The 23380-nt window shown below is 39.0% G+C and overlaps 1 protein-coding gene across 5 annotated transcripts in view; it reads left to right on the top strand.

The window, feature by feature from the left end:
* The window catches only part of LOC129770691 (serine/threonine-protein kinase N), a 222466-nt gene that overhangs the window by 79462 nt on the left and 119624 nt on the right, over positions 1-23380 (top strand). For 3 of the 5 annotated variants that reach the window (XM_055773665.1, XM_055773668.1, XM_055773670.1), the window contains exon 2: positions 405-1148. The exons of 1 other annotated variant lie outside the window; for it this stretch is intronic. In XM_055773665.1, coding sequence (XP_055629640.1) covers positions 1053-1148 — 96 coding nt within the window. In that variant the 5' untranslated portion in view covers positions 405-1052. The remainder of the gene's footprint in view (positions 1-404; positions 1149-23380) is intronic. One more of the 5 variants, XM_055773666.1, reaches the window with a different exon arrangement.

The raw sequence follows: 23380 nt of genomic DNA on the forward strand, positions 1-23380 counted from the left end.
TGAATGTGGTACTGTGGATGGCGCCACTAGCCTGCGAGCCAGCGTTGGAATTCCACACGCCGTTGCTCTGAAATATGCATCCGGCAGCGTCAAAAGACGGCGTTGCTCCTCTCGCGCGCACGTGTGCTTTTTGCAATTTCCTATTACCTCTTTCTGAATGTTGATATCAAAGGCGCGATTCCACCACAGATCTGTGCATAGGGGATAGTTGCTGCTGGCTCAAATCTCTTCCTCAATACTTAATCCTGCTGCTGCTGCCACTGATCGCGCGTATGCGCATTCAATACACACTTGTGATACCTGCCGAATAATAATATCAAACCGTAATTACCTATCATTACTTCGCTATGTTGTTACACTCTTTCCTTGTGTTGCGTATCTCTCTCCCTCTGCTGCTGGGTCAGGTTGTAATTATAAACATTTTTGCCTTTCCCATTCCGTAACAAACAACAACAACGACGAAAAAAGGTTTATGTGGTACTGATGCTGGCGGGGGAGACCAGTGCGCGGACCCGCAAAGTGTAGAATTTCCGCGTCTCAAACGCGTCAGTCGTGGGGTTTATGCATACGTGCATACGTGCGGTGCGTGCGGTTGAAAATGAAGCTGTTTTGATGGAGCTACAATGAAAACAGATTTCGTTTTCGGTCGAAGAGGGCACATTGAGATTGGGCACAACAGTAGTGCGTGCGCCGGTCGGAAAGGTGTGAAACGACGACATCCAGGGTGCTGTGTTTGTGTGGAGTTTAGCAGGGGGAAAACCCCCCAATAGTGATCGCTTGTTGAAGGAGGATGGTGTCTCATTGATGAGTAAAATTGAAAGAAGTGTTTTGATGAGGGAAAACATACGCCGATTTTTGGAAATCGGCATAGGAGTACTGAGCGGAAGAAGAGAGTGAGAAAATGTTTTCCTAGCGGTTGCCGTCAACGACGAATCGGATGTTGTTTTGAATTCGCAGAAGGTCCAGGTGGAGATAGAACGGTGACTTGCACCTGTGTGCTGCAGATATTGCTCTGTTGGAAGTGATAGTTCATTTCGGATTCCGCAGCAACCATGAGCATCAACGATCCGAACGAGTACAATTTCAAATCGAGCAAAATGGTTCTGTTAAAAGATTTGACCGCTAAGCTGAAAGGATATCTGTTTGCTGTAGGTATTTCTTATTCTTTGGTTATCATAAACGGCTAAGAGAATGTTACTTTTTATATTTAATATTGAATAATTTTGAAGTGAACTTTTTTTTTGTACTAGAAATGTATATGTCCCTAAAATCAGTTAATATTTATCAATTTTCATTCTTTGTTTCATTGAAATTTTCGATTTGAAGGACATTCAAGTGAATTTGCTAAGGAAAATACTACATGGGCTGAAAAGTCCCGGGCTTTTTAATGAAAACAGTCGTACTTTAGGCAAAGCTGTATTTATTCCTCAACATTGTTTCCTTCGAGGGCAACACACTCGGTATAGCGAGTCTCCAACATTACGATTTCCATTCTGTAGTATGAAACGTCTAGGTTTTCGAAATATGCCTCAGTGCCACTCTGCAGACCGCCTATTGGACTCAGGAGTGTGGTAATGGATCAACATTTCATCCATTATCACAAACCGTCGAAAGAAGTCCACTCGATTACGATTCACCAACGCCAAACCGGCGATTGAATCATCAACGCGTCGCTGTTTTTGGTCGACATTCAGCAAACGCGGCACCCATCGCGCGATTAGCTTTTTCATGTCTAAAATGTCGTGCAAAATGTATCCCACTCGTTCTTTTGAAATGCCTACGACCTCAGTTAACTTTACGATCGTTCAAAACGAGTCGATGCACTTGTTTTACGATTTCTGGATTCGTAGCCCTTTTTTGGTCTTCCAGAGCGAGGTGCATCTGCGGTGACTGCGGCCCATTTTAAATTCACTAAGCCATCGATGAACTGTTGTTCTCAAAGAAGCAGAAGTGGATTAACATTTTGTCAACAAATTCATTAATCGTTCAGGAGTTTTTCCCATAAAAAAACAATGTTTGATCAAAATGCGATATTCCTCTTTTTCCATTTTCTATACGAATGCTCAGATGGTGACACTTAAACAACTGTAGTTTGTGAACAAATAAACGAAATGTCATGAAACTTCACACATAAGCTAGTGTGACAGATGAACCTCTCTAAATGAATCTTGTTCATTTTTTAGTGGCACCATCTGTTGAAAAATCCCCGGACTTTTCAGGCTGCCTTTAAGGCAAAACCTTTGAACATTTTAGTTTTTTTTTTGGGTTTTGTGGATTTTACACAACATATTATAAATATATAAAGATATGTTTCTTTGTTTTTGATGTGAATTTGATGGATCCAGATGGAATTTCCATCAACACAAATGACTAATCAGGAGTTCAAAACTGACTCCTGCCCCCTGACTCCTGAAACATTTACTGCTGCTTTTTCACTCGAACCGCCGTGATTACTGGGTATTCCAACATGATAACGCATCAGTTCATAAAAGCTAATCGAGAACTTATGGGGCATAATCGTACGAAGAATAGATGCAGCTAACAGGGAGTTGAAGATAGTTATTATATTCAATATTATGAGGGGAGTCCGATAAGTACTTAGTCTACAAAAAAATACAAAAATTTTGGAAATGTGGCGATTTATTTCTCAACATAGTCTCCTTTTAGCTCGATACACTTGACCCAGCGATGGTCCAACTTCTCTAACCCATCTGAAAAATACGTTTTCCGGAGGTCTGCAAAGTAGGCCTCCGTGGCGGCGATGACCTTCTCATTCGACTCAAATTTCTGCCCTACGAGTGAGTTTTTCAAGTTTGGAAACAAAAAAAAAAGTCGCACGGGGCCAAATCTAGAGAATACGGTGGGTGGGGCAGCAGTTCGTAATGCAATTCGACCAATTTGGCCGTGGCGACGGCAGAATTTCCATTTTTTTTCATATTTCTAAATTCCACGAACACGCCCGCTTCCACACACGGTCAAAACAAAACAACGAGTCCGATTCGGCTGGAATTTTGACAGTAGCCGTTTACGAGAATGTACTACACGATAAGTAATCTCTCTTGCGATACTGACACCATCGGGCGATGAGGCTAAGTACTCATCGGACCGCCCTCGTATATACATTTTCCTAACAAATCTTTGGAAACTCAAAAAATCGAGTGGTTCTAATGTTCCGCCACGTAGTGTATATAAATAAATCATATGCGCATTAAAAAGAGAGTGTACGGGTTTTTTTTTTATCCCATTTATTTATTTATTAGGCTCATTAGCATTTTATCTGTAACAGAGCCGGATTTTTATCGTGTACATGTACATATGTTTGTGTTTCTATAAATTGTAAATTACACAGTAGTAGTAGTAGCCATTTATGCGTTAGGTTTTTCTGTTCCATTACATTATGGCAAATTACACTGCAGTAGCCATTTAGGCGTAACGGTATTCTATCTGTTATTCCATTGTTCAGCAGACCGGACAGCGGAGACAGTTGATATTGATCATTGTTGGGTTATTTATAGAACAGCAGTCCGATGTTTCTTGCTGAGCAGAGCAGTTGTATGGATGAATCGATCTTTGTTCCACCGTGGATCGATCTCCATCGCTGATGATGGTTGCGTGGACGTAGTTATTCTATAACAACACAAAGATGGTCAATTGAGGGCCCTGAGTTTGAACTCACGATCGATCGCTTAGTAAGCGAACGCGTAACCAAGTGGCTACGAAGACCCCACAGTGTACGGGGTTAGTATTTTGGAAATTTACTCATACAATTATGTAATTTTTCATTGTATGATCAAATAGATCATATTAAAATTAAAATAAAAAATCTCTATAACCGTCTCTCTAGCTATCTCTATCTCTCTAGTCGTCTTGCTTTCTTTATCTCCATCTCTCTATGTCCGTCTCTATCTCTCTGTCTCTCTCTCTCTCTATGTTCATCTGTCTCTCTCTTTGTTTGTCTGTCTCTCTTTTTCTCTCTGCGCATTTTTCGCTTTTTCACTCTCTGCCCGTCGGTCTCTCTTTCTTTATTTTTTTCTCTTTTCTCTTATCTTTTATCCTTTTTTCCCTCTGTCTTTCACTCTATTTCTCTTTTTCTTTCTCTTTTTACGCTTTCTTTCTCTCTCTCCTGCTCTTTTTCTCTTTCTCTCTTTTTCTCTATTTCTCTTTTTCTCTCTTTCTCTATTTCTCTCTTTCTCTTTTTCTTTTCCTCTCGTTTTCTTTTTTGCTCTTTTTTTTCTCTTTCTGTTTATTTTCCTTTCACACGGTAGGTCTAGTTGTATGTCTTGTTCCATCATTTGGTGGAACTGCTCTATTGGCCACCTTGATGATGCATATAAACTGCACTTGAAGATTCCATTGATTTTTGCGATCGCTAATTCTGCATATGAATTGGTCACTACTTCTTAAATAGGTACCCCATTCAAGAAGTAGTGGCCAATGCCTCGAACAGTGCCACATTTTCTACACAACTCAAATCTGTCGAGGCCACTGTTGTTTCGCGCGTGATGCCCAAACGCTTAAAGCATCTTTCTATCTGCTTGGTTGAGAGGGTAACCCGTTGAGGGTTACCTTCAAGGACAGTAACTGCTGCGGAACAAATTGTCACCTTCAGTCTTCCACCGAAGAGTACAGTTTCCACCGCTGAAAAATATCTTTTCGCATCCGGATTGCAATGCGCTGCACTTTGACGCCACTCTCAACCCGGAAACAATGTACGAATCCACGAAATTTGGATAAGCGATCGGAAAAAGTTATCTCTAAGCCATTAAACTATCCTGAATTCACAAAGGCTCTTCCCCGATAAAAGATTATAAAAATCAACTCGCATTTCATTACTTCGGATATAACTTTAGAATGCATTGAAATTTTTGAAATAACTCTTCAGTAGAAAGCCCAAACTCGACCGATGATCTGCGAGGTTTTATGAAAGAAGCTGAACATGGTTGATGATTCATTATTGTTCTCGCAAAAACAATACACAAGGTGGCAGCCATGAGCGATTTTATATAACTGCCCCACCAACAACACTTTTGACAACGCATACAATTAGCAATGCTTACGTGTGATTCAATCATACATAAACATTCTCCAACTAACGGTATGAACGGTTTGCGTGGTTTTGTAGAAGCATTGCGAACACAATCATGACGGTCTTTTTCGCAGCTGACACACACCATTAGGCCACATTTCTTAATCACTTTAATCTACCTTTGGAAACGTATAAAAACTGGACGGGTTATACAGAGGCAACGTGTGACCAACTGAGCTACCTGTTCAATTTTATTGGCAACATTAAAACAACAGTATTGCGATGGCAGATTTTAACATTTTTATTTCTCAACATTTATCTATACAGTAAAACCAGTTTTTGTGCGGTTTTTATGTGATTTTGTTGTGCGATTTTTGTGGTGCGACTTTTTCGTGTGGTATTTGAAAAAAAAATGAAGTCATCGGTTATTTTTTCTTTGATATGTATTCTATTGCTCTACATAGGGACTGTGTCAGCTAATTCCCATTCTCATGTTTTGTTTTGTTTGTTTTAAGGTGTCAGTAGGAGCTTATTGACAGGAGCAAAAAGTTGATTTTATGATCTGCGCAAGTGGGTAGGTCGAAATCAAATGTTGTTATCGAATGGAATCATTAGGATTTGGGTTATTTTCTTAAGAAAACTTTTTCTATGCGGTCCCTATCCACCACATAACCAAAAGTTTTTTTTCAAATTGTTTAGCGAACACGATTTTCTTGTGCGGTCCCTGTCACCCGCACAAAAACAGGTTTGCCTGTATAACAAAAGAATCCTACGGTCAACTATGAGCGCAAACTTATCAATGATTTCCTCATAAAATAAAGGACTCTGCATTATCTCATAAAGAAATCTTTTTCCACAGTCATCATCATAATTCCGAATAACCTTTTCTGGTCAGATCTCGACCGCAAATAATTCTTGATCCGTCGAACAACAAAACCGTTCTTTCAACGGATGCCGTTGTATTAGGCAATGTCAGTATCATTCTGCCCAGCCGTTTCGGAGAAGGTTTGATGCAGGTTTTGTACAATGATAATCGGAATGATTACTATAATTTGAAAAGAACCAATTAAGCTTCGCTTAATCGAATTTCGAGTGGTATGAAATAAGCATTTTCAAATTCCCAGCAGGTAATGCGACATCGAAGTCGGCAAAATTTTCGTGATTCAACTAAGTGACGTAATTGTATTCATCTAGTTCCTTAAACCGTTTCTTCATTTCGTCAATAATTCTGTCTATAATCGATTCATATAAACGACGACAATTGATGACGTTACTGTCATTCATAGTTGCGCCAGATACATCAATTGCATTTACTTACGTACTATCGAAATTATGATCTGCTTTGAGCTCCTCTAAAGAAACAAGGCACGTTACGCACAAATTTTACTACATCTAATTCCTTTTTTTACTAAATTTGATAAAGAACATCCGTATGTGCAAAAATATTCGCATTCGTATTAGCAAGAATCTCAATATGTGTGCGCGACAGTGAATATATCCAATGACTAACCGTAGTTTCACCAATGTTTGCAACCCAGATTTATCTCCGGACATTACAGTAGCGCCATCATAGCTCTTGGCCACAATTTTGTCAGCATTAAGACCAAAGTACGCAGCTATTTCATTCACATGACCGACCAATGCAGCGGAGGTTTTGAAACGTAAGCTGACAAACGTGTACTATATGTACCGGGTTCAAGTTGTCTAATGAACAAAATCGATGATGATAATGATGATGATGATGATGGATTAAAGAGACTTTAAACTCTGGGAGTTCATTCGTCTCTTGACAAAATCGATAAGAACACTCGAATTAAAACCACACCTCAACGAAAGAATACCAGCACAACCACAGAAATCATGAATGAATTTGTTCGTTTTTTATATTTGCACCATGCTCGCTCGGGGTGTTTGGTGCTGTATACTCTCGCAGTCTCGCGCCCTCTCTCAAATTTTAATGACGTCGGAATAGAAACAGAAAGGGAAACGATGACAACCACGAACAAACACTGAAGAGTGGTGGTGTGTAGTTTCCATCGTCAGTTTTACGCAAGGCGGCGCATTAGTAATAGTGATCGTTTCATGCGTAGTTGACTGCATTTGCCCTGTGTTTGGATGACGGCGGGTTCAGATGAATGATTTAAAAAAAAAATTGATTTAAGGCTGTATTGCGCGTGGATTGGGGTGGGTTTGAGTTCCACCAAAATAGAAAATAAAATAAGGATATTCGGGATAATATGGAAATCACAAAAAAAAAATTTCGATAATTCCTCATCCATGTTACAATTGTGAAATAATATACATTTTATTCTGGGATTGTCTACCTGTCCTTTGAACAGTTTTAACAGGCGTACGAGACGCCTCTGGGGTTATATCTATGTTGTAACGGCAAGGTTGACGTGGATCTATCGTCGGCTTACTAATCATTTGTTTGCGTTGAGTGAAACAATTTCCGATTTCAATTGAATTCTACATATTTGCTGTGTAAGTAAAGAATTTGAATAAACGCCATGTAATGTGAGGTACCTTGGTTTTGATGGCTGTGTTAGGGAACACATGTCGGTGGGAGCAAAAATTCCCCCAACTTGCATGTACCTTGCAATGCAAATTTCCTCAGATACCTTGGTTTTGAAGATTGTGTTGGGGAAACCGTAAATCAGGCCAATCAAAACGGGGCAGTTAGGGCGTCTTGACAGCGATTGACATTTTACAGTTATTCAATAGCTCAGGAAAAATAATATTTTATTAATTTTATTTCATAGATGCGTAGAAATACAGGGAAACTTCGATATAACGTACCCTCATTATAACGTACCCTCGATATAACGTTGTGAGTACGTTATTATGCTTTGATATAACGTACAATTCGATACAACGTACAATTTTGAAAACGAAATGTATACGAAAATCCTATCAGTTGATGCAAACATCTTTCCGATCTATTAAGAAATGTTCGAGTTATAAGCATTCGAAATCTTTCATTTTTTCCTGCATGTACTGTGTTCAGGTTTTCATTTTATCCCTAATATATTCCGGTTAGACGTAGTCCCACGTCAAAACAACAACAATGTGTGAGTGTTTGCGAATGTTTCTATTCTTCCTTTTTGTCGGGCAAAACCTGATATCAGCATTAGGAATGGAATGGCTTACCTAAACCCAGTAAGAGCCGAGCGATTGTTATATTTCCTGCAATGTCCCTAGAATAAAGGTTGCAGTTGCATTGTTTTAGGTTTTAGATAAAATCTTGTCGTTAGATAAGCATACATACAAGAACAAATGTATGGAAAACTAGAAATACTTCATATATTCGTTAATTTATACCGTTTACGGATTAAGGAATTGTAATACATAGAGTTTCCGATTTCATTCGTATGTAAATCATTAAAATCCGTTCGCTATTATTAGTTATTAACTAGTAAACTGCCTAAAAAAAGTGGCCTGTTTTCTGATTTTGCTACTTTTTTTTCTTTTTTGGAAAAATACTCATCCTATTATTCTCTATTATTTTTTTCTCGTTTACTAATGGTTGAACAATACAAATTATACACGTCGCCAGCCGACAATAAATTCATAGCGAGAAAAACTATATGTATACATTTGTTCTTTTTTCGATGAATATGTTTCGACAAAAAGATTTTTGTCTTTAACCAAACAAAAAAAATTGCTGAACTACTTTCCAACAAATTTGCCCCGATAATTTGAAAGTGATTTCATATCGGTGCTTATTTTCCTTATTATGCACTCGGGCCATCAACTATCGATTGTGCTCCAGCGAGCAATGTTCGGAGGAAAAGCCGTGGGATTTGACTACAGTTGAATTGTTTGTTGTGTGAAGTCCCCCAAAAAGGGGAGGGAGAGGAAAGAAGGTAAGAAGGCGTTGGCCGGTTTCACGATTGCAATGAAAGTAAGAGCAGCTCGGAAATAAACGCTCATAAATCGAGCAGTGAGTTAGTGCTTCAATTTATTCCTGTGAAGTCTCGATAAAAGAACGAACGACAGATTATTTATATCTGTCTATTTTCGACATTACTTTTCCCCGGCTGGATATATCGCTGGAATTTACGACGGCCATAAAAAGTGCAGAAATATGACGCGTACTTCGGATTCGATTGTTCGTAGAAATACATTTGCTTGCTCGACGTATTCCAGAGATCTGCCGCTACTATCAGCACGATACACTTATTCTTACATAAAAGGCTCCGGCTTCGGTCCGTGTCCAACCGGTATAAACATTTGTTGCCGTTTTTCGTTGGTTCTTCGTATTGCCATCTTTCTCTTTGTTTCCACTTGTTCTGTCACTTGCCAAAAGCAAACCGGCACTCTGACGTGACTGACATAATTTCATGTTTTGGCTTATCGCCAACCGGTGGGAGTTCTGGTAATGGCACCCTGGATTACGTGGATATATTATTGTGTACCCAGCAAACAATTTCGCATCTCATTCCTCAACACGTATGGCGGCTGCTCCATCTCTTGAGGCCAATCAGCGCTTTTTGTTGTACCGCGTTATGACCACATTGTGCCGCTTTAACGATGTGAATAAAACCGTTTAGACTCCGTAATCGATTACCTTTTTTGAGGAGAGCCTTTTATTATTATCGCCGTAACTGCTCGTCAGATACCATCGGAACGACGACCTCGACACTGTGATGTGTATGTGTGTGTGTGCCTCTCCGTTTTCTGTTTCGCATCCATGGCAAGGGTTTATTTTTGACCCAGAAAACAACACCGGCTCTTTCCAGGCCATCAAACATTCACCACCAGCCGATGTAAGCAATCTCAATAATGTTTTATCGATTATCGGCCCCTGGTGGTGTCGCCGCGCGTTACGTACGGTACAGCAAACAAGAACTCCGTTCTTCGACAACACTTTCGGCGAGTAATTGCAACGCGCGCGCTGCCTTGTTGTTGTACCTGTCTGTCTGTCTGTCTGTCCGTTCAATATCTCTCAGCAACGACTGTGAACTAGTTTTCGCTGGACAATAACCGGGTTAGCAGCGGGGCCGGAATGCGGTGATCGCAGCCAAGCAGTTGCCAAAACACCGACGACCGAAGCCATTGAAGAAGACGACGACAGATTCAAGAGCTGGGGGCGGACAAATTACAGTTATTTCTATACTTGACTTGAGTATTGTAGGTGGGGCGAATTTGGACGAAGAGAATCGAAACATACTTGGCCTCCATTTTTTGAGGAATTTCGCGTCAACGAAAAGAAGCTTTCACACTGCAATGGATAGTGCTGAACTTGCGAAACGAATGGCATTGTTTTGGTGTTCTTTTGTGGAGGGAATCCTATATAAGCTGTTTCAACAAGAGATGTAGGATTTGTTATTGCTCCATAACGTAGAGACATGAGAAAAATACACTATCTTCGAAATGACCGTCTCGATTCGTTTTCTAGATTTTCATCCTTTTTCCCAAATTCTCATTCACTTTTTGACACAAAGCGTAGCTCAATATCGGCGTTGGCGGTTCCAATGTTTTTTTTTTTCAAAATTGAATTTTGGTGTGAACTTTACTCCTAACATAGCTCTAAAGAAATAAATCTAATGGTTTTTCAATCGCAGAATCTGGGTAGTCAATTAATGTATTCGAAATGTTATATTATGCGACCAAAATTTTTCGTGCAAAATAACTCGTTTCGCCACTCGTAGTGCCATCCTGTCAGAAATAAAGATTGTTCGTATTCACATTCTCGAATCCCGACCACAAAATATGGTTTATCATGTATCATTTCCAAAATCAGTTCAAACGCACAAACATCACTTCTCGTGACTCGTAGATAATGCCTCTCCTGTATCTCTCTTGGATTTTCGGAGCTCTTCATCAGAAAATACCGAAAAGACAGGGAAATATTGCAACTTCACGTTCACGCTCACTTAAGGTGGTTTTATATCATCCAGCACGTACTGGCACGGGCTGATAAATATATGATGTATTTATTAGGGTGCCATTGAATGTATGGGAAAAAATCGACCCTTAAATTTCAAAAAGTTATCCTATACAAAATGTTCACCATCTCGAAAACACCACATGCCAAATATCAGCTCAAACTTAAGGGAGAGTGGCGCAAAGCGGTCAAAGTTTGAGTTTGCTGAAAATCGGAAAATCGCCCAACGGGGGAGTAAAGGAAATCGGGGTTTTCGAAAACAAAATTTTTGTTGCCAAAACGATTTTCGTTGATCTTTCGTTTAAAAAAAAAAATCAAATTTTAACGTCTGTGACACTAATAAATGAAATTCGAATGAGCTAATATTTTGCACAGGGTATATTATCGTGCAAATCAACATTTCGCAACAAGTTCCGAATGGAAAATCAAGATAACTATTTTTATTGGCACCTAAAACCATACGTTTCGTCCCGCATTCCGGAAAAAACTAAGTCCCAGAGTGTCGATTTTTGACAATTTTTTTTTCGAGATGACACTAGATCTCTATGTTTCATGCAATTTTAAGACATTTGGCATCAATTTTTTTTTTCGAAGACTCCGATTTCCTTTTCGATTTTTGAAAAACTTAAACTTTGACCGCTTTGCCCCATTCTCCCTAAAGTCCGATTGAGCTGATATTTGGCACAGGGTGTGTTTTCGAAGTGGTGAACATTTTTTATGGGGTAACTTTTTGAAATTGGAGATAACCATTTTCATTGGCACCCTAGTGTTTACCTTATCCGACATAGCGGCTTCTCATGAGGGACCGGTAGCATAGACGGAGCGGAGAATTTTTTTTTTCGAGCGAGAATGAAAGTTCGCATTGAGACATTCAGCTTCGTATCACGATTTCGGGAAGCGACAATTACTATAATGGATTTTAGGTGGAATGAACACACTTCAAAACTGAAAATATGAATGAAAAAATATTTTTCTCTATCGAATATGTATTTTATGTACCCGTGAACCACATTTTGTTGCAGGTGGGGAAAAATCTCATACGAGAATGGCTTCTGAAGAATTTTTTTTATTATAACTAGCTGATCCGGCAAACGTTGCTCTACCATATAAATTATTTTTGATGTATCGTAAATGTGTAGTAGATAAGCTTGAAGCGTAGTAGAAAAAGTGGGGCATACCACAATAGTTCAGAATAATGGCGCAGTTGTTCACACCCAACAGGGAAAAAAAATGTAAGTTTGTAAGTGTAGAGCTTATTTTCCAAAAACGAGTCGCTAAGATTCATTACTATTTTCGCTTCATAGAAATGGAACACGGAGCTTAATGTCGTCAATGACGAATTGCGTGGCAAGGTTGCCACATTGATGTTCATAATTAATGAAGTATCTGTGGCGGGGTCTCGTTCGTTTAACCCTCCTGTACTCGCGTGCAAAATCATAACACGTGTACTCGCGCACGGTGTCACAGACCGAAAATTGAATTTCTCTGTAATGTTGCAATTGTGTATTTTTCAGGCTTCGTTGGCATTTATTTGAAGAAGAGGGTATGATTGAATGAAAAACTCCAAAAAATATGTTTTTGTCGTCTTTATTAAGTTTTAATAGTCATCTAAATCGGCCTCCTCAAGACAGAGTTATTTTTGACACTCCAACACAAATAACGAAATTCGAATTTTTCACTTTTATTAATAAAAAGTAAGCAACTGAATATAATTCATGGAAGTATAAGGAGCTATAAAATAACATAAAAGCGTATTAATAGATTGTGGTTTCATTGGACTAAGAATCAGAACATTGCATAACTGAATGCTCGAAACAAACATATTTTTTACATTTCATGCAGTTGTTGCGTGTTTTTCGGGTTTTTTTATCGAAGAGAAGAATGTATAACGACCTTTTAGATAATTATCAGATGATAAAGATTTTGGAATATAAAGTTTGCATATTTCTAATATTCTTATATGCTGTATTCTTGGTAAATTAAGAACTAATGCTTTTTTTTAGATGGAGCATAAAAAGATGATATAAAAGGATTTCTAGGAACTTCCTTTTCTTTTTCTTGTTTTCTTGTCGATATTGTTCATTATAAAAACAAAATCCCCGAAACTGTAACTGTTAAAAATTAATATAAGCCATCGATTAGTTTATAGTTTACTGTTTACAATTATTCCACAAGTGGAATTCTTTCACAAGTGTGTATATGTATGACCATTATATTTAGCGAATAACTATACGAAAGTCAAACATTTATGTTTTGCTTTTGAACATATGAATCTAACGACGAATAGTAAAATCCGTTCAATCCTGTTACTAAAGGGACTAAAGGGACTGAAATCAAATAAGAATAGTCCGATAATGACCTTATGCATTATATTCAATAAATATTACACGCCACTAACATTATTTTTTACATTTCATTCAACAATATTCTAGAATATGAAAAAAGGCACTTGTCCAAAAAAGCTACTCCTATACTCGCGTCGGTGTGTCAGACCTAAAGTGTTAAAAAGTGGCACACGTTCCCTTTGTACCAACACATGCGATACGCTAAACGATGACGAACGACTAATAACAAAGCTACATAGAATCGCAAAGTCGTAGTGTTGATATTTTCTGAGAAATTAACGAAATATTGATTTCTCGGTCTGACAGACCAATGCGCGAGTATAGGAGTGTTAATGTATATGCAATATCCGTCATGTCCCTTCAGAATTACTTAGAATTTTTTGCCAAAAAACCCTTCTGACTTGGACTCTAGTTACACATATTCTAGAGCTTTTCACTCTGAACATATTCAAGGCGTATAGGCTCGTCATAAAGGGTAGAAATTGTAGAAATTCGCCCAGTAGACCGATCCTTTTGAAAATTTTAGACAGTAAAATAAAAACTATTAAACAACTTTTGGCATTTTCTTTTTATTCTTACTTCGAACCCAAGCCCGTATGCTCGCACCTTCCTCTTTACCCCGTCCATAAGGTTCTGTACAACGTCAGGTTGTAGTTTTTTTTGAACAGAAATCCATTTTCTCTTGAAGTCCGCCTCCGATTTGACAACTTTTGGGTTCTTCCAGAGGGCCTGCTTCATAATCGCCCAATATTTCTCTATTGGGCGAAGCTCCGGCGCGTAGGGCGGGTTCATTTCCTTTGGCACGAAGGTGACCCCGTTGGCTTCGTACCACTCCAACACGTCCTTTGAATAGTGGCACGAAGCGAGATCCGGCCAGAAGATGGTCGGGCCCTCGTGCTGCTTCAATAGTGGTAGTAAGCGCTTCTGTAGGCACTCCTTAAAGTAAACCTGCCCGTTTACCATGCCGTTTATCACGAAGGGGGCGCTCCGCTTTCCGCAAGAGCAGATCGCTTGCCACACCATGTACTTTTTGGCAAACTTGGATAGTTTCTGCTTGCGAATCTACTCCGGAACGCTGAATTTGTCTTCTGCGGAGAAGAATAACAGGCCCGGCAGCTGACGAAAGTCCGCTTTGACATAGGTTTCGTCGTCCATTACCAGGTAATGCGGCATCGTCAGCATTTCGGTGTACAGCTTCCGGGCTCTCGTCCTCCCCACCATGTTTTGCCTTTCGTCGCGGTTAGAAGCCTTCTGAACCTTGTATGTACGCAGGCTCTCCCGCTGCTTGGTCCGCTGGACGAATGAACTTGACAAATTCAGCTTATTGGCGACATCCCAGACCGAACTTCTCGGATCACGTCTAAACTGCTTAACTACGCGCTTGTGATCTTTTTCACTGACGGAGCATCCATTTTTGCCGTTCTTCACCTTCCGGTCGATGGTTAGGTTCTCGAAGTATCGTTTTAGTACTCTGCTGACCGTGGATTGGACGATTCCCAGCGGATTCTCGAAATGAGTGCGCAGGATTAATTCACGACGCTCTTTTTCGATCGACGACATTTTTCCAAATTTACGAAAAATTGACAGTGAAGCATGGCCAACGTAATCTATACACTCTTATCTGATTATAAGCGAAAGCTGAAGATATAATTCCTAAAAATTAAATTTCTACAGCGTTTTTTCCGTGATGCAATTTGATGTGACACACCCTTTAGAAATCTCAACTAAGTACCAATAAAAATGACGCAAGTAGTATTATGTTGAAAACGTTAGTGCCATTGAAGAAGAGCATGGCGAGAAAAAACAATAATCAGGAATTCTTCGTTGACACACACCGTTCTAACGATTGAACGGCCTTCGAATCACAATTTCTCGCGTCACTGTACAATCGCCCACCACGATTCTAACAACGCTTGCGCATTGAATCTACACACGTGCTCTTCATCTGGCTCTTCTTCATTGATGGCAAAAGCGAGCTTGTCATTTTGTAATCCGAGCGAGTGTGAATTGAAAAAATTGAATAATTCATTGTGATAATTCATGGTTTCAGCTCGCCGAAGATGCTTCTGGTTTTAGACGAATTGAGGTTACTTTTACATGTGTGGATGAAAGTTGCACCAGTTCGTTTAAAAAACGAATAACGGTTAAATTATTTGAATATTGTTCATGCAAACATACTAAAATTGCGATTAAAAGTAGGGGATCGGGGGTAAAACTTGAGATTATATGTATAGTATGAAGCCAAACTGAGAAAAAAAATTTTTTTTTCTGCATAAGGCCACCCTAGAGATGGGCGAGTGGTGCATCCGCAGCCGAGTGGTTAGCGTCTCACATTATCATGCCGGGTGTTCGGTTTCCATTCCTGTTCTGGCCGGGGGATTTTTCGTCAAAGAAATTTCCTTCGACTTGCACTGTGGTCACGCGTATTCTAGAGCTTGCCCCTGTTCGTCTGAACGAGACGTTTGTCAAAACGATCCTTCGCGGCCGTTTCCTTGAGGTACAGTTGTTTCGATTTTTTTTTGCGGTCGTGGAGGGCATTAAACACGATGGTTTTGGATCGTCCCAAGTACTCTGCGATTTCGCGTTGGCTGCTGCCTGCCTTGGACATTTTGCGAATGACTATTCGTTGTGTTTCCGTGCAATTATGCGCGCACCAATTTTTCGTTGACTGTAACTAGAATTCGAGAATTAAAACCTTACATACTCCTTGTTTAAATGAAAAATACTTACCAGGATACGAAAAACACACAATACCACCGAGAAACAGTTAAAAACAATTTGTTTTTCTAGAATCGGTCTAAACAGCCGAAACGAGGAACTGGTCCTCGTTAAGTATGTTGTTAAATTGTAAAGCGCTTAAAGCGCTTTTTTTTAATGAATGACTTATGTTTTAACTACAGATGTTATAAATTTCTTCGAACAATGCAAATGAATTATTATAAATGGACTAGCTGTACCCTGCCACGCTTTGCTGTGGAACATTGTGGTTGCATGGTTGAGTTGAATCTTTCATTTTTTTATGTTGTAACAACAATCCTAGATGTGTTTGGTTGTTTTGTATATTGTATCATAGTTTGAGCTCAATCGGTTCCGTACTTTTCGAGTTTTTAACGCGCACACAAACGAACAGAAATTTTTCATATATATAGAGATAGATGAGGGATAAATTTAAAAAAAATTTAAAACACAATTTCAGTTCATGATTTTGTCAAACACGTGGAAAAAAGATGTTTCCTTCACATAGAACACATATTCATTGCTGAATAGTCGATTTTCATTAGAAGCTTAATTTCAAAACTGCACTCTGGTCATATATAAAATCTTTTTTCTTCCAATTTTCCAATTTTTTATGCCGTAACAACACTCCTTGAAATGGATTGAATATTGTGTACAACTTTGAGCTCAATTGGTTCCGTACTTTTCGTACGTTTCGTTTTTGGTTCCTTTTTCGTAGCTTCCGAGATAAGCGCACCAGAATTTGCCGAGTCATAAACAAGACCCAAGCGAGAATTGAGCAAATAAAATAGGAAGCTAAACGCATTTGTTTGAGCGATAAGCGGCGCATAATTGATGATGCGCAAATTTAGGATCAATACCGTTTCGTCTCAAATTCTGAACACTTAAGCTGTTTTGGTCATCAAACAGTGCGAAAGGAAAAATTTCGCGAAATTAATGTGGTTATTGGATACAATAGAGCCTTTTCTTTCATTTGGCTACCATAAAATTAATTTAAAAATTCATATTCATGGTGAAAAACTTAAAATATGTTTGATTACATTTGTCTCAAATTCCCAATACCCAAAATGCAATTGAAAAAAAAATCATAACTTTTGAGCTACTAGACCGATTCACATGATCGATATATCAAATCAAAGAATTAGCTATTCCTCTTTGGAAAAATATAACACTCCCAAAAATTTGGATATTGTGCTTCGAAACTTGATTCAAATTTCGAATTTGACAACGCAAACATTTAATCGCTGGTTTTGACAGCTACTTTTTTTTTGCAAATGCTTAGTATTTTAAGTTATATACAGTATCGATACTTGTGAATGATGTTAAAATGAAGCCTACATCACAAAGAATGTCAGGGTATTTATTATTCAATTTTTGAAAATACTAAAGTTCAATAAATTTACATTTAAAAATGAAGTGTTCGGAATTTGAGACAAAACGGTAAACCATAGTGCAGCGCAAGTGCACATGGTGGAGCATAGCGCGCTATGCAAAGAAATAGAATAAGGCAAATAATGCAAATGTTTTTTTGGGACCCTACGCGGGTATAAGAATAGAGAAAAAACACGGATGGAAAAAATCCCACGCAGGGAAATAGGCAGGTAGATAACCGATGCGGTTTCGGTTATCTGAGTAGGAAAGAGAGATATTTCCTTTTCTTTATAGATTTAGGCATGGACAAGAATTTTAGAATTTTTGCGCAGTGAGTTAAGTTCAATTCAGTTATTCAAACGAGTCAGAATTCAATTTGTTCAACCAACCGAAAAAGTAAAGTTAATTCCCTCCAATCAATCAATACAATCCTATCTATAAGTTCAAATTGGTTACACAATTCAACTACGTTCTCGAAATCTTTGATCAGCGTTGGCAACCAGGTGGCATGCACGGAAGTAAGGTAAAATAAAGCGAGAAATCCCAAAACCGAAAAGTTGTTCACAAGTTTCGCTCGGACGGACCATTCTGGAGCCGTCGGATCACGATGTTTTGCGTCTACCCTAATCGGGATTTCCTGTAATAGGGGTCTAACCCATTGAAGAGAAGCACGAGTCAATAAAGACTGCCAATCTAGGGAATTTAGATTTTTTAGATCACAGTGCGTTTGGAAAATGCTTGACATTTCACAATTGCTCAATTGTTTATCTCAAGAAAAATAAAATGTTGTTCATTGTGATAAATGCGTAGAAATATTCCCTATCAATTGATGTAAACATCTCTGCCAACCAGATATGGGCTAAATCGCATCGAAATTCGTTCAACAACACTCATTCACAGATAAAACTTACCCTTCTATTCTCCGTTTATGCCTCACTTTATTTGAGACAGAAAACATTCACCTATCCTCTTCGCAATGTTCATTCTCGAGTTTAACGGAAAAATACTGTCTCGATTCCGCTCATCTATTCTCAGAGAATTTTGCATTCCCTCATTTGCCTCTCGGAATGACGTTAGATGGTGATGGAATCAAATTGGAAACTTTTGCTTGAGCCAGTGAGTGTCTCTGTAAAATCATTCGTTTTTCGCTCAAATAGCAATCATTGAGTCTCGATCGCGGCAGTAAAATATAGGTAGATAGTTGAAATCGAGTTGTTTCCTGTGCACTATTGCAATGGCATTTTTTTGGTTCCTAGTATGCCTTAATGTGGTATTTTGCGTTCATCTAAGCCAACGCAAAAGACCACATTAACGCAAGTTATTGGTGAGTGGGATGGTAGACTCATGTGCACTTGAATGCTGACAAGGAAAAGAGTACAAGGGAAAATAAAATCATACATACACGCAGATTCAGTCTATTTTGATTCACTCGTTATTTTGTTTCGTGCGATCCTTCCAAAGAAGCATTCATTCATTGAATGTTGTTTTCCACTCTTTGTTTTGTTATGATCACTCTCAGTCTCGAATGAAGATGGTCGGAGAATGAAAAATGATTCATCGTGCAATCTCACGATTGCTTGCTGCATTCTTTTCGCTATTATTATTCCAAACAGATACAAGCAAAGATGCCAACCTTCCTGATTTTTCAGGATTTCCCAGACTTTTCAACACGCTCCCTGATATCCTGACGAACACTCAATTTATCCTGATTTTTCTGAAATGATCCTGATTTTTCCTGATTTTTGTACTCTTTACATTATTCGTAATGAATATACTGGTTTCCATGCCAAAATTTTCTGTCATGAGGGTTCTCTGCTTCGCACTTGTATATATCTAACGTTGATTTCTAAATAATAAGTTAAATTCTCTAGCTGTACTTAACTTTTTTTATCTCCACCCTCAATTGTTTTGTGGCTTTTCAAAACAGTGCTAGAAAATTTCATGAAACCAGATTGTGTGACGAATTTATGAAATTACAACGAGTTTGAGGAACAACATTGCTTTATCGAGGATAATGTGTATGTAGATTAAGGTGGCAATGGATGTATGGAAAAAATTCATCATCGAATTTCAAAAACCGACCATGTACATTTTGTTCATTGGCCCAAAAAATGATCTGTGCAAAGTTTTAGCTCAATCGGACATGATTTAGGGGTGCCTCAAAGCGCTCAAAATTTTACTGGTTTTCGAAATTTTACATGACCATTTTTGCTGCCACCCTAATGTAGATGTATCCCCAGAGTTATTAATGTAGGAATACGTTTCAGAGTGTAAAATTACTCAAGAGAAAAATTTTTGATTCCACAGTCAATATAAAAAGATTTTATATGTAACTAGCTGACCCGGCAAACGTTGTTCTGCCATATAATGTATTTCTAGAGAATATTTTGGTTGGTAAAAATAACGAATATATTTCAAGAGAGTTTGTATGTTATCGTTCAGATCTGTAAAATTGATCTAAACTATGATTCTCACAGCGAAACATACATATGCGTACCTCTTATTTTCGAATTTTCGAATATGCATAGTCAATTTTTTCGATTTTTTCTAATCATCTCAAATATTTTCCAAAGTACTCTATCATTCTAATTTGGGTGAAGATAAACTCACAAAATATATGGACGACGTAGATCTGATCAGCCGTTGTTCCGTGATGATGAGTTATACGTACGTGGGAAAAACTCTTTTTTATATATAATGATTTGTCCCGTCTGACTCAAAGTAGAATCACCTTCAATGATGGGACTATGGTAAATGTATCATAAGAATTAGGAGAAATTCAACAAGTCTTCCACTGCTGATGTGTTTTCCTCATTTGTCGAGTAAAGATTCATTACAAAGCATGAACGATGGATTCAGTGAAAAGTTGAATATTGATTTCTCTGCAATTGACTGTAGTGATGCTGTAGGTTTTTCGGAAAAAATATAAACGATCAAAAGGTTAGGTGAGAAACTAGCATTTCCGCTTATGCGAGGTTTTATACCATGCTTATGAATTCTTTTACATATCCGATTTTCGCCCGATTAAATATATACTCTGTTTCTGGTGGGATTTGGAATGGATTCTGTATTATGAGCTACTACCAAGCAACCTGTTTTCCACATGTATGGTACGCAGCAGTTTTCGACGAGGAAGCAAACATGTTCTGGGAGGATAGAATATTGAGGGTGTGTAAAAGATGGCGAAAGATTTTGAAACAGAACTATGAATATAAAATTAAATTATAATGCTTTGATTGAAAATGATGGTTTTGTTTTCCCAAAAATCGACATTAACTTTTCAGACAAACCAATATGAGCTATCCTGATTTATCCTGATTTTTATTTCCATTCTTCCTGATTTTTTAAAATTATAGTTGGCAAACCTGGATACAAGAGTGATTTATAATTAGGTGTGGAGAAATGAGCGAATGAACTTTTCCATACTTGATGCCAACTATTAACAAATGCTCGAGTTATAAGCGTTCGAAATCTTTCATTTTTTCCTACATGTTCAGGGCCTAGATTTTCATTTAACCCCTCCATATCTTCTGGTTAGACGTAGTCCTACGTCAAAAAATATGCAGAATCACGTGTAGAATTTGTTTGTCTTGCAAAAACGTTGACGGTTCAATTACAAAGGGCGAGCCTATCGTACGCATGTGTTTTTTTGACTCTATTCACTTTCCTTCGTCTTTATGTTTACAATCTACAAAATATATAGGAATAATTAGATTGCATGTTTGTTGCCGACGTGACTATACTTTTTTCACACACCCAACCTCAATGTTCTGTTCGGGTTCAGGCCAGCTTGCCATTCAAAATACATTCGAGACGTGCTTTCTAGAGAAATCTCAATTGAGTATTAATAAAAATGACGCATGTAATATTACTTTGAGACGACGAAGCTTCTCTAGGAATGCCATTAAAAGAACCTTAAAGTTATACTATGTATGAACGCGCCTCGGGAGGCTCGAGAAGTGTCTCGGATTCGGCAACCGGCGGCTTACGGAAGCACGGTATATCACATGTCAGGTGCAGCTTGCGTCAATACAAGTGCTCGACTGTGCGGTATATGTAACAAATTCGCTTTTCATTCACACTTTTTCTGAAATTAATCATTCCATTATGATGTGAATAATGCGCGCAAAATGATGCAATAGCGGGGCTGCCTGCATGTGCGCTAATCAATTTGTGCAATGGTGCCGGAAGAGGCATATTACCCCCGTATGTCTGTGAAGAGACGATGTAATCAACAGCAAGATGAGATTGAACGATGGAAGATTTCTGTAGGTCGCACCTGAATACGGGTTGAAATTTTCTACAGCAAACGCTAATTTTGTGCGCAAATGCTTTGAAGTGAACATTAACTCTCTACCGATAGCCTTGGGCGTTGCAACCAAAGTAGACAAGCTTTAGCGACCAAATTGAGAACAGATCAGATGCAACTTTGAAATCGAAAGTGGCATTTCAAGTTCACACATCCTGCGGCTCCGTTGAGTTTGATGTTGTTGTTGTTGTTGTGGGCCACCGCAACACCGTCGGCATTGAGGAGGGGTTTCTCCTTATATCGATTAGAGTTGGGTTCATGTTGAATAATAAATGGATGAATGTCAATTTCTAGTCGGCAACGGAAACGAAACGGAAAATGGTTTTCTTCGGTCTGAATGAATGAATATAAATTATTTCACCGGGAAATCATCAACTTTTTTAATTACCGTCCCTCCCCAGTATGACATTCGTGAAGAAATCATTTTCATAAACATAGAAACACCTCTCTTTTTGGAAGCAGCAGCAGGGGTATATCGAGATAACATTCAATAGACGCTTCGTTTCTGGTGGGAATTCTGTACCAACATCGAGCTCTACTACTCTATCTCAGCATGAACCTCTGGTGAATTATATCGCAACGTGACGCGCAAGCGAGCGTGAGGAGGAACTCTAGCGCTCACTCAAGTGTAACCCTCGCATGGGCGATAAAAGCATCAACAGTCGTGAGAACAACCCACCCCTGCTCCTTGGTGCCACGACAAATAAGCTCCACTGGGTTCCGGTGGCGGAGGCGGCGGCGGCGGCGGCGGCTTACATAACATACACTTATTCTAAAACCAGCTCCCAGCAGGGGGGAAAAACAAACGAACCATCCGATTTCGCATGATTACCACACACCACACTTTTGTTGACAATCGTTGTCCGTCCTCTCTGCTGTTGCTCCTGGCATAACTCGTGTGACTCCCGATTTGGTGTATAACCTACACGCGTTGGCTGGCTGCTGTATGGCAGCAATCGGCAATCAAATTCCAGTTTGGACAACGACACAACGCGCGGCCGCGTCTGCGATTAGCACAGCGATCCATATCTAGCGAAACTCGGACGCACTTTTGCGCGTGGGAGTAGTAATATTGCCTCGCACAGAGGAATGCAATTAATAAGAGTTGCTTAATTGCTGGTCCCTCGTCTCATTACATTAAAATGCGGCCGATCGGTTGGTTGACATTTTTGGTCAACCAGTTTTTGAGGTCAGGGTATTTTGCAAGCGTCTCTCGCGAAAACAGGTGTCTCGGCTCCAACGGTAAAGGTGCGCGCTACGCGGGCGAAAAAAAATGCACATGAAAACACGCAGGGTTTTATCAGAAAAGAATTTTATCTTATCTTCAGATAACGAAACCACTGCAAACGTTTGCGATACTTCTTGCTATCTGGAGGAGCGTCTCTACTCATTGGCGAACTTTGTACGCCCTGTGTGCAACTGGAGAAAACGGCTAATGAAAACGTAGCGACAAATACAGGCAGAAACGCGTAAAAATAATGTGCCTCATATTGCCGCGAATATTGCAATCGCATAAACTCGGAAACGAGAGGGAAATTACATTTTCTTTCTTAATGACCTTCAAGTTCCTGCGAAATTTTGCTTTCGCTCTGCGTTGCCAAATAAGCATATCCTAACTGTATTCTTAGTGGTAACTTATGAAATTCAATTCTTTAACACTTACCCGAAAGACATTCTCTCGAATTTAATTATTACTGGATTGT

This window comes from Toxorhynchites rutilus, chromosome 2, assembly GCF_029784135.1.
Source record: "Toxorhynchites rutilus septentrionalis strain SRP chromosome 2, ASM2978413v1, whole genome shotgun sequence".
In the NCBI taxonomy this organism is placed as follows: Eukaryota; Metazoa; Arthropoda; class Insecta; order Diptera; family Culicidae; genus Toxorhynchites; species Toxorhynchites rutilus.